The sequence below is a fragment of the Nothoprocta perdicaria genome, unplaced genomic scaffold, assembly GCF_003342845.1.
Source record: "Nothoprocta perdicaria isolate Ctin4 unplaced genomic scaffold, notPer1 scaffold_97, whole genome shotgun sequence".
In the NCBI taxonomy this organism is placed as follows: domain Eukaryota; kingdom Metazoa; phylum Chordata; class Aves; order Tinamiformes; family Tinamidae; genus Nothoprocta; species Nothoprocta perdicaria.
The window spans coordinates 575,466-587,090 of NW_020456276.1; the positions used below are offsets into that span (position 1 = coordinate 575,466).

Below are 11,625 nucleotides of genomic sequence, written 5' to 3' on the forward strand. Positions count from 1 at the left end.
GCCAAGCCCGGGCTGCAGGGAGCCAGGGCCACGAGAACAAGCCCTGCCCTGAGCAGCGTCCAGCACCTCAGCCTTCCAGCTACAAAAGATCCGTGTTTCCTTTCTCCCCTGGCTACAGGCCCGGGCAGCCCCGGGCAGGGCCCTGCTGGCACCTCGGCACGGCCGTGGGGCGGCGGGGGCTCCGTCAAGCCTCGTTTCGCCCTGCAGGTCCCCCCGCCTCCCCCCGGGGGAGGGACCCCCCCAGCTTGGCAATGCTACCAGCTGCAGGGACCTTTGTCACCCAGCCCGTCGGACCCCCATCACGCCCCCTGCCCATGCCAAGGGCTGCTCCTGCTTGGAGCCCAGGGTGGCACCGGGAGACAATGACAGCAGCACCGCGGGACGAGCGCTACTCGGAGCCTGGGGACACAGATGAAGCACAGCAGAAGGTGGCGGTGGAAGCAGTTTGTGGAGGTCTCTGGTCCAACCAGCAGTTCCTGGAGGTCCTGGATCTAACCTCAGGCTCAGAGCAGGACTGTTCCCAACATTAGGCCATGGCTTTGGCTAACGGAGCTTTGAAACCCTTCCCAGGATGGAGCTTCCGCTCTTTGCAGACCTGTCCGAGGGCTGCAYCTGCCTCCCAGGGGAGCCTTGGAGCCTTGTCCTGCCGCCCACTCTGCRGCCTGTGGCCACTACCTATCTGCCACCAAAATCTGCCCTCATTRTCTGCTCCCCGCTGCCCATCACATCTCCTTGGCCTCTCTCCTCATCACTGGACTGAAGCTCCCAGGTTCCTCTGCTTCTCTGTGGGCCCCCAGTGAGGAAGGAGGTGGGGGAGCCAAAGAAGGTGCTGTATTTTAGGTGCAGCATCCCCAAGGTCCAGTCCAAGGAGGGACCACCCCGCATCCAACCCAGGGCCATGCTTGCACACGTGGGTGCTGCATGGGGGCTGCTGAACCATCTGATGATGTTGGGGTGAGCTCAGCTTCCGCACTTGCTCCCCCAGCTGTGAGTAGCTTGCAGCAAGGTCTCAGCCCCGGGACAAGTGGGGCTGAGCACCCTGTGCAAGGTGGAGCTGTCCCCAGTGCCATCCCACCTTCCCTCAGAGCTCTGGTCCTGCAGGGCAAGCCCTGCTCACCGGGAYGGCCAAGCTGCTCCCTACCAAACTGTGCCACTTAAAACTCCAAGCGCTGCGGCCGCTCAGACCAGGCTCTTCCCACCAGGACCTTGGCCATGAACTTGAGCAGTCCTTGCAAGCAGAGGTCCCCAGGGACCTTKGCCAGAGGCTCAGCCGGCTCGTCCCCAAAGGGGTAGCCGGGACACAAGGAACCTCGTGGCTCCTTGGACTTTCTCAGCAGGAGGACTGGATTTGGGGGCAAACACTGGAGGGACTTGAGCTGAAATGGCCCTTGGGCAGCCACAGGCTTGAAGGACGGAGGAGGAGCCCGGCATCCAAGGCAGCGAAGCAAAACACGGTGCGTGAAGGCGCTGGGGGGACAGGGGCTGCAATGGGGACAGCAGCTCGCGCGGTCCGTGCTCCAGTGCAGGCTGTGCTGAACTGGGCAGGGCTGATGGTTCCTCCGCCTGCAGCAGGGCCCGGCGCTAGCCRGGAGCTACGGTGCTCGGTGCGGGATGTGCGTGGAGAGCGACACGCGCCGCCACGGGAAGAGGCGAAGCTGGAGAAGCTCTTTCCCAACCAGGGCTGACATCAGCAACACGGATATGGCTTAAACCCCCGAGGGGCAGAGGGACACGGGTGCGTTTGGCATCGAACAGCTTTGTGTGGAGCAGCTGCTCAATGGGCTTTGGAGGTCTTTGGTCCCTTGCTGGGCACGGCCTCGCTCTCACCCTCCCCATGGGCACCGATGCGTCCGTCGGTGGTGGGACGTCACGGTGCAGTGGGAGCTCCATGGGACCAGGGCATCCCAGGGCAGGGGGCTGCACATCAGGAACAAGCTCTGGGCCCTTGGAGCAGCCGCAGTTCACAGCAAGCACAGGGCCAAGCTCAGACCTGCGCCGTGGGGCTACCGGTTCCTTCTGCTTGCGTTTGGAGACCTCTCGGTGCAAACCTTCCTCGTGGAAGCAGCTGGATCCTTGGGTTTTAATCCAGTGTCTTCGGAAGCCATGTGGCAGTGCAAAGCACAACGGGACATCCATGCAGACGGCGCCGGCGCTGTCCTTGCTTGGCCTCTGGCCAGGGGCAGCAGCCAGCGGAGGCGGCGGCAGCTCGGACGGCGTCGTGAGCCCACCTGGTGCAGCCATTGCCTGCGCAGCCCATGAAGCTGCTCCTCCAAACAGGGCGTCAGGGCCACCTGCTCGGGCTACCAGGCCACGCGGGGCCRATTCCAACACTGCCTCCCTCTCTGCCCAACTCCCAGCAGGAAAAGCTAATCCTGGAGACGGCTGTGGGACCCAGCCGTTCTCATCCTACCACCACGTCTCTGTGAAAGGAGGCAGAGCAAGAGCGAGGAAGCGTCCAGRTCTCTCCATCATGTTGATGTCCACGCAGGTTTGCATGCCCAAGGCAAGCACAGTGGGTCTGGTCATCTCCATGCAACGTTCGACGGTTCCCCGTGTGAACCCAAGAGGGAGGATGGAGGAAACGTTGCTGTGGGCTGGTGATGCTGCAACCTGGGAAGGCCCCAGGACTGACAGTTGCTTTGCACCCTGGAAGGGACGGTGGGTGGAGGCAATGGGACATGCAGCAGAACAGMGCGATGTTGACAAACCAAAAAAAAAAGTCCATGTCTTTCACCTCTTCCCCTGAAGCTATTGGGACTGTCTGAAAACCCTTCCGCAGCCTTCAAAGGGTATTTCAGCTTAAAACAAAAAAACAACAAAACCAAAGGTTGCGTAACTGAGGTATCAATAGCTTGGGGTCATTTAAAATGTCCACAGGCCCGTGCCGTGCTGGCCAGCAGATGCTCCTATTTGTTTTTCCCAAGAGCTGCATCTACTTCCTCCTCCGGCTTCAGCGAGTGCCACTGGGCAATGGGTCTCCGGGGGTTGGCCAGCATGTCGGACCAGTGCCGCAGCTCCGTGCCCGTGGAGTTGCAGCCCGTGAATATCTTGCCAATGGCTTCGTTCTTCCCCAGCTTATCGTAATCGAGCACTGTGATGACCACCTGCACTTTCTAAAGAGGAACAGAAAGGCACAGAAGCCAGGCTCGCTCCGCGGCCTCCACCCCCGGCCCAGGCCCTGGGGTAGCTCTGCGGGGTGTCCCAGGGATGCTGAAAAAGTGAGCCCCACCACGACCCACACTAGGGACGGGGTTCCCTCCATGTCCACAGTGACCTCAGCTTCCTTCTGCAGTGCATCAAGGGCCTGCAGGCCACAGCYGGACCCAGCTCATCCAGATGTGGCCACCTGGGAAAGGGGACCAAGGGACAGCACGGAACAGGGAACAGTGGTGGGCTATGTTGGCTTGCTGTGGCTGGTTTGGGCCAASAGGCAAGTGCAGAGGCTGGGATGGACCATGGAGGGGCAAAACAGGCTAGCAGAGAGTGGCTGAGTGCAGGACCCACAACACATGTGCCAGAGAACCTCTGTGTAGAAAAGCTTGGGCACATACCAGATGTCCAACATACCCCCAGGACCACCCCAGATCCCTGCTGCGTCTGCTGCTCTGCACTGAGGTGGGCACTGTGGGAAGAGCAGCAGAGGAGAGATCCATTCTAGCCACRAGCTGGGGCCTGGATCTGGGGTTGCTCCTGCCATGGCTGGTGCCCCATCTCTGCCCAAACCACCATCGGCATCTGCCCCAGCTCAGGTTGAGACCAGCTGTAGTTCATGGATGGCCAGATCAGGAGATCCATAGGGCACCCAGATGCTAAGAAGTGGCCAGAGCCCTGCCAGGCTTCAGGAAGCTCCCACAGCAAGGGGTGCTCGGGGCAGCCATCACACCAGTTAGGCTCTCTCTAGCCCCCATCATCCCCCAATAAATTCAGCATATGAACCTGTATCTGCTCGAAGGGGATCTCAAAGCTGAAAGACTCATTGAAGTAGGGGTTCAAAGTCTTCTTCTTGACTGTAGTCTTCTTCTTCTTCAACCTCTTGCCATTCTGCAGCAGATGGATCTTCACGTAGGGATCTGGGGAAGTGGAGAGGTCTGTCAGTCAGGGCTGCGATGCCCAGGGGATGACCTGGGACATGGTCTAGCCCAGGACAAGATTCACCATGAGGGCAGGAGTCCTGACCAGCTCTCACAACAGTGATGTAAGCAAGGTCCTTCTCTTTCCTTGACTCTGGGCACCTCCCAGGCCCTGCCCTCTGGCAGATAAAGGTGTCTAAGGCTGGTGGCTGAGACCAAAATCTAAGAGGAYTGAGAGGATTTACAGGAGCAAATGGCCAAGGAATGGGGCTCTTCTGTATCCCAAGGACTGTGAGCCTCCATGTAGGRGCTCTGGAAGTGATGGAGTGAGACTGATGGGTGCCGACCTACATTCTGCCTATCACGCCTTCACCATTACCAGCATGCAACCCCCAGCAATAAAGCTAAGCCCTCCTGGATGTACAAATACTGCTGTTCTTGTGGTTAAGCCAGGCTAGGAAAGAGATAAGGACTCCTAGTCAGAGAGTTCAGCCTGCAATGGATTTGAGATGTCTCTTCCAACATAAAACATGCCACTGACTTAGGTTGCCACCGACAGTCCACGTCCCCAAGGCAAGAGGAGTGGGATCAGCAGCAAATGGCAGAACAGCATTTTTAGCACCCAGTTCCTGTGCCATTCTCCTCCCAGAYGCACCAGCAGACCCCACTCCATTTGTTCTTATGAAGGGACAGGAGATCAGGAGATTCATCCCACCACCTCATCTCTCCTTACCCCATAGCCCCAACCAGACCTTCAGCTCCCCGCTAACTCTGGAGACCTCAGGCTCTGCAGACAGCTACCCCAAGCCCTTTAGATAGAAAGTTCCCAGGTCCTCCCTTAGCAAAGGGTGCTGAGAGCACCATGGTGGGGCGTGAGGGCTCATGCTCCCAGCAGCTGGGTGAGCCTGAGTCTGCACCCACCTGAGAGACCCCCAACATCCATCTTCTTCAGGTTCTTGGCCTCCAGGATGCAGACCGTGAGTTTCCCAGCAGTGGGCACGTACCGGAGGGAGATGCAAATATCCCCAAGCTTCTCCGGCTGCCAAGCAGAGCAGGAAGCAGATATCAAAGCTTTGCTAGGACACTGCAGAGTCAGGATGCGATCCTGCACGCAGCTCCTCCCAAGCCCGGCTTAACCTTCTAGCCTGCACAAACGTGAGGCCAGCATGAGCTGGCATCCCATACCCTGCCTCAAAATTTGATCCCTTGGGTCTGAGGCAGGCCAGACCCATCACAACACCTAGACAATCCTGAGCACTGTGGAATGGCCCAGAGAGCAGCGTTCACCTGGCGACTGAGGTAAGCTCACAGCTCAGCTCTGCAAGGCCAGGGTAGGAGCCGAYGGAGGGCCTCATGCTGGCCCAGTTCTCACCTCCTCTTTCTCGCCGCTCTGCAGGTCCCGCCACTCCTCGATGGGCTGGCCCAGGTCTACTGTGTTCATGGGCACTTTCACTTCACCAATGATGTCATGCTTGGAGAAGCGATCAAAGTCATAGATGGCCATCACCAGCGTCTTCCCACCAAGCTCCTGGTAGGGAACCTGCACAAAAGAGCCATCAGGGACTCAGAGGACTCCAGATTATGGAGCAGCCTGGCACCTCATGTCCTCCTGATAGGGAGGGCCAACAAAAAAAGGGGAGGATGGAGTGGAAAATGCAGTCTCATGTTGTAAGAAACAAAAGGGTTCACCTTGAAGGTGAAGGTCTCGTTGAAGGCAGGATTGAGCGTCTTCTTCTGCACTTTGGTCTCATATTTCTTCTTCTTGTCAGGGAGCAGGAACACCTTGACATACGGGTCCGAGGTGCCACCCATGTCCAGAGCTGGCAGTTCGGCAGCTTGGAGGATCCCCACTGTCAGCTAGGAAGGAAGATGGGAGCCTTCAACAAGGCAGCCCAGCTACATGCTCAAATCCCTGACCCCACTCCAGGTCCTACATCACCTCCAGTGCGAGATGGAGCAGGATGTCTTGTGGGGCAGCATTGAGCTCCCCTCTCCCTCCCAAGCCACCACAATTGAATCCTCATGGGATAGGCAGAGTTCTCCTCTTCAACTTTCCCACACAACCAGGGCAAACCCCACTCCTGCATTTCCTTAAGCACCCACTTCCATTTCATCACCTGGTTTGCTTGGAAATCATAGTCCAGCGAGAACTGCAGCTTGCCCAGGTTCTCCGGCTCCTTCTCCTCCTCCTCACCTTCCCCCTCTGTCAGGCCCATTTCTGCATCATCGTCATCCTGTTGATCCTGCAACAGCAGCAGCAGCGCCCAACTCAGCTGGGATCTACAGGTACAGCTGCTCCTCACCAGGAGGGTCAGAGCCCAGCACCCCATCCCAACACCCACACCCAAAACCCCATCCCAACACCCATACCCAACACCCACACCCAAGACCCCATCCCAACACCCCATCCCAACACCCACGAGTGGGGAGACCCATGAGAACCTTCAGCCTCCCCATCACAGCTGGCATCTCAGCAGCCAGCCTTGGCCATCCCCAGGAGGGGAAAGGGGACCCAGCAGGAAATAAAGCCCCCGTGGAGCAGCACAAGGTAGCACTGGCTGTGCCCACAGCCACACAGGTTCTGTGGAGGCAGAGAGATGCCACACGGTGCCAAGAGCTTGGGCCAGCCCCAGCCAGGGAGGTCTGGTCCTTGCATGGGGCAGCTGCATGCAAACAACCTGTTGCCAATGGGTGACACTCCAGCACCCGACTTGTGCTACAGAGAGAGCTGCAGCCTGTGCTGGTGGCTCAGCAGGGCCGTTCTCAGACAYCATCCATTTTAGGAGTAGAGATACAGGCTGATTCTCCTACATCTGAGGGTGGCCAGCTCCCTCCCCCAGGCTGCAGGCAGCACAGTCAGGATGGTAGCAGCCACACGCCAACAGTCTATTGAAAAGCAGGCAAGCACCACCCAGCAGGTCTTCCTCCTTGCAGACCAGACGCCAGGATGCATTTAGGGCTGGCAGCCTTTCCAAGGAATGGCCCACCAGCAGGAGCTGCTCAGCTCCGTAGCGCTGTGACATGCCGTCAGCTGGCAGCTCCCCAGTCCCACCCTGGCAGCAGCTGGTAGAGAGGTGAAACTCAGCATGGCACCTACCGTGAAGAGCGTCCCAGGGCAGTGAGAAATAGAACAACACAGGAGGTAGGCAACAAGAGCACAGAGAGGGGAGAGAATGACGTTACGGGCAACATTGACCACAATTAGCACCAGAGGTGGTGGCAGGCTGTCTGCCGCAGGACACAGTGAAGACCCAAGGTCAGAAGGGGGCTTGGGTAGGACAGCAGAAAGCATCATCTCCTTTCAGGAAGCAACCTCATATCCCACTGCTATGGAAGGGTGCAGATGGTCTGGTGGAGGAAGATTCCTCACAGTGTCTCTACTCAGTGCCCATCTGTCCAGGCTTGCCTGGATGCCTACAGTGGCATCATGCTCTGTGGCTCTAAACAGCAGCAACAGCCTCCCCAGAACTCCTGTCCTCCTTAGAAGGCACCGTGCTGAGCTGATGAATCGAAAGGGCCAGGATCAAGCCAGACTTGCTGGTATCAGAGCCTTCCTCCAGCTGCAGCTTCTGACTCTCCTCTGACAAGGAGACAGCCCCAGCTATGCTCTGCAGAGCAGCACAAGTCTTTTGATCATTACTTGCTTGGGATGTCCAAATGGAGTGTCACTTCTGGTCTGACGGTTCTCCTACCTCTCCTGAAAGCAGTGCTGGGCTCAACTTCATGAAATGAGAGAATAACCCTGAGCACCAAAGTCTTAAATTAATAAATGCACACAAAGGTATTAAATTAACTATTACTGATTCAGATTCAGTTTTCGGTCAGTCCAGCCCAGCCAGAAGCTGGTCCTATGCTAGACCACTGCGAACTGAAAGAGGAGACACAGCAGTAGGAGCCTCAAAGCAGGAGGCATCAAACCAGGAGGCAGTCACAGTTGATGGGCAGGGTGCTCACACGGCCCACGCTTTCCCACTAGCCTGGGAAGAGAGGGAAGACGGGCACTGACACCTCACATTAGGAGAGGCTACATTGCTCCATCCTGGAGACCCTGGTGTCCTGCTCTGCTGCCTGAGCAATGCGGTCCATAACTCAACCAAAAGGATGGTTCTAAAACTACAACTGTGAGACACAGCTGAGCCATCAAGAACATTACCTGGTTCCCCGATTTCATGTCCTTCATGTTCATGGCATTCTTCATGCCTTTGCCCTTCTCCTTCTTGTTCTTCTTCTTCTTGCAGCAGCACTTCTTGCAGATGCAGAAGCAACAGGTGAGGATAAGTAGCCCAGCTACCACAGCAATGGCGATGAGGGCCCAGGGTGGCACTGTGGACAAAACCCAGTGCCCCAATCAGCCACACAGCTCCCTGCCCACATCAGCCACCCCACTACCTTCTGCTCCCAGAAAAGAAACCAGCTACTCACAGGGAATCTTGTTCAGTTCATTCATGAACTTGTCCCTCAGCTTGGCGAACATGTCCTCTTTGCTCTCACCCGGGCTCACAGCCTCAGTGGAGTTCTCCATCGTCGCCATGGACATCGTGGTGGCCGCGGCCTCTGGAGCCATCATGGAGGCTTGCTTGAACATCATCGTGGGTCAGGGACTCCCTGCAACACAATGTCACCTTGTGCTCACTCTGCAGTACGTCTGTCCTGCCCTGCCTGCACGAAGGACAACATCTGCATTTACAGCAAGGGTGACAGTTAGGTGCTTCATCTCTGTCCTGGCTGTAGAGTCCATTTGCTAGAGCAAGGAAGGATATAAGAGTCAGGGCTCCTCAGTGCCCTCCACGGCTCTGGGAAGACAAGATGATGTTTGGTTTCCTGGACCTTTCCACCTCTCCTTCCCAGCAGCACCGTCCCAGCCTTCCTTGAAAACACCTTGGTCTGGTACTCGGAGCCTCCTGCGGACATTAGGGATGCTGCTAAGAAGGAGATTTGCCTGGAGAGACCATGTGGGATGAAGTTCAAAGAGGCACTTTCATCCCAAGGAAGGATGAGTGGGATGGGGTGCGGAGCATCAGCAAGACCATGCCTGCCAAAGGCAGCACATCAAGAGACCAGTTAGACCACTGTCATGTGCCTCTGAGGTATGGTCCTGGTGGCACACTCCTGGGGAGGGGGACACGGGACACCTGCACCCCTCTGCCTGTCAGTGGCTCTTCTATGAGCTAGAAAGAAGTGGTGGGGAGAAATGACATTGGACGCCTGAGCTCATGGTGAAGCCATTCCTGGACCAACAGCACTGATGAAGACCTGGCCAGCGCAAGGGATTGCCCATTGTGGGCCCTCTTCCAGCCAGGTCCCTGCACAGGCGATCCCTSTGTGCTGCACACCAGGCTGGCAAGGAGCAGGTGAGGGTCAGGGGCTGCCCCTCGGCCATGCCGGCCACTGCTGGTGTGGTCCAGCACAGGCACCACGTGTCCATCAACCCTCTTATGGAGATCGCATTTATCCCCACGCATGGACAAGGTTGCCCAACATCATGGCCTGTTGTGGGGGCTGATCCTATCCCTCTCTCTTATCAAATCACAGCGCAAAATAAGCTGGAGCTGGAGCTTCTGCAGGGCCACGTGAGGGTGAGACATCTCATTTGACTGATTATTAGCCTTTTTCTGGCAGTGTCAGCAGGATGGTGAAGTCTGATGGCTCATTGCCAGCTGGGTGCCATGTCCTTACATGGCTCCAGGCTCCTTCCCACCTTCCAAGCACTGTGGAGCCAAGCGCCCTTTGCCAGAGCCCTCCTGGACAGGCCTGGTGGCACTGGTGCCCCAGCCGGGAGGGAGATGCAGCTACATTTGTGGGGTGCTCGCTCATAGACCCGTTGCAGGCTCTCAGCAGTTTTGGAGATGACCCTTGAGGGATGATCGCACCCCCTGCACTCCTCCATCCCCTAGGTCTCCTCCAAAAAGCAGCAGAGTGGAGTCAGCAATGAGCTTGCAGAGGAAAGATAAGAGCCGGCAGAAAGCCAAGCAAATTAACGGTGCTGGGAGGTTAAGGAGAATTAAAGGATATTCAGCAGGGGAAGCAAAGAGTCGCACGGGAGCTCTCATAACCGCGGAGAGCGCTGGGCTTGCTGGGCGTGAGGGACCTCCCTGGCAGGGCAAGAAGCCCCTTTGCTCCCTCAGTGAGAAATCCAGCACTGCCACCCCCACAGCTCCTCTGTCCCCTGCGTCCTCTGCGGATATTCCAGCACTGGAAAGACTGCAGAGAGATAATTCTGTTAATAATGCCATAAATAACTCCAAGAGGGACAATAACCTTCACTAGTGCATTCAAGCTGTAAACCCTCGGCTCGGGTTTATGCGAGCGAGCTGGGCTACGCTGCCCGCACCCCGCTGTAGCCCAACAGTGGTGGGTTACGGCCAGCACAGCCCACCCCGGCTTCAGGAAGMCACAGGAGAAAAGGGAGCTGATGATGACGATCCTTGTCTCAAAAAGCCAACTTGGGCTAGACCCAGGGGACGAACGCCTTGAGCTCGTGCTGCTCAAGGTCACGGCTATTAACAGCAAACGTCGCGCACTTTGATGCCATTTCTAAAAAGCTCTAAGTCCAAAGGCCCAGCTGAGATTTCCACAGCAGCTTAACTTAATAATAATAATAATAATAATAATAATAATAATAATAATAATAATAATAATAAAAAAGAACAGCAGCAGCCCTGACCACGCAAGGCAACATCGACGACACCACCCGCGTCCTCCTTGCAGAGCCCCAGGCTCCTGGCCCCGCACCAAGAGCTGCTGCAGCCGCACGCGCAACTACTGGTGGAGATAAAATTTCTCCCTCTGCCATCCGTCCTCACTGCTWTTGGACGGGAGAAAGCACGAGTCCAGCCTTTGCTATCGTCCAGAAACCAGCACAAGGGAAGGAGGCCACGGCCTCCCCACCACCCATGTTATTTTCCTCCCTGAACTGCTGATCAAAAGAGTTTCTGGCCATCTGTTATGGAAAGGGCTGAAAACTATGTCACCAAAGGGAGAAAACGGGACCGAGCAATGCACACGGTGAAAGGCAACGTGCAGATGGAGGGTTGTGTCTCCACCGCGCTCCCACACGCTGCACTGGAAGGAAAATCGCCGTCGCTGCCTCGTGCCAGGATTCATCCAGGTGGACACAAATCACAGGGCTCAGGGAGCCTTGGGACCCCTCAAGGTGAAGCACGTCTGGATTTGCACCACGAAAGACCATCATCTGCACAAGCAAGCAAGGTGATGCGCAGACATACGGGATCACAGGAGAAGAGGGAATATCTCTAACTGGAAGTAAGAACTGGAGCTATTTTCTTTAGGACTAACGTATTTCAGTGCCAGGGTGAAAGGAGCAGAGAGTGATGGCATGAAGAACCAGGACTTGGCAGGAAAACTGCACCCATTTTAGCAAATGGATGACCAAAGTGTGAGAGATGAGGGGACAGTCAGGTGGAAAAAGCTACTGGCGTCCATCAGCCCAAGAGAAAACAGCAGATTTAAGGATGCTATCTCCGTGCCATCCCCAAGCGTTGCCCCAAGCATTGCTGCTTTGGAGACACAGTGCCTCCTGGAGCAAACCTGGTCC

General features: G+C 56.7%; 1 protein-coding gene across 2 annotated transcripts; it reads right to left on the reverse strand.

Moving 5' to 3' along the window:
* Window positions 1-540: 540 nt before the first annotated feature.
* Window positions 541-8,658, reverse strand: SYT2 (synaptotagmin 2). 2 transcript variants are annotated; one of them, XM_026053210.1, is made up of 8 exons: window positions 8,493-8,658; window positions 8,224-8,393; window positions 6,188-6,304; window positions 5,760-5,927; window positions 5,443-5,610; window positions 4,992-5,109; window positions 3,937-4,070; window positions 541-3,113 (listed from the first exon to the last, which is right to left on the reverse strand). In XM_026053210.1, exons 1-8 carry the CDS (start codon window positions 8,656-8,658, stop codon window positions 2,907-2,909), a joined length of 1,248 nt encoding a protein of 415 aa, XP_025908995.1. In that variant the 3' UTR covers window positions 541-2,906. The 2 variants fall into 2 exon arrangements, with proteins under 2 accessions (XP_025908995.1, XP_025908994.1); XM_026053209.1 differs by having other exon boundaries at window positions 6,188-6,313; window positions 8,493-8,657.
* Window positions 8,659-11,625: the final 2,967 nt, after the last annotated feature.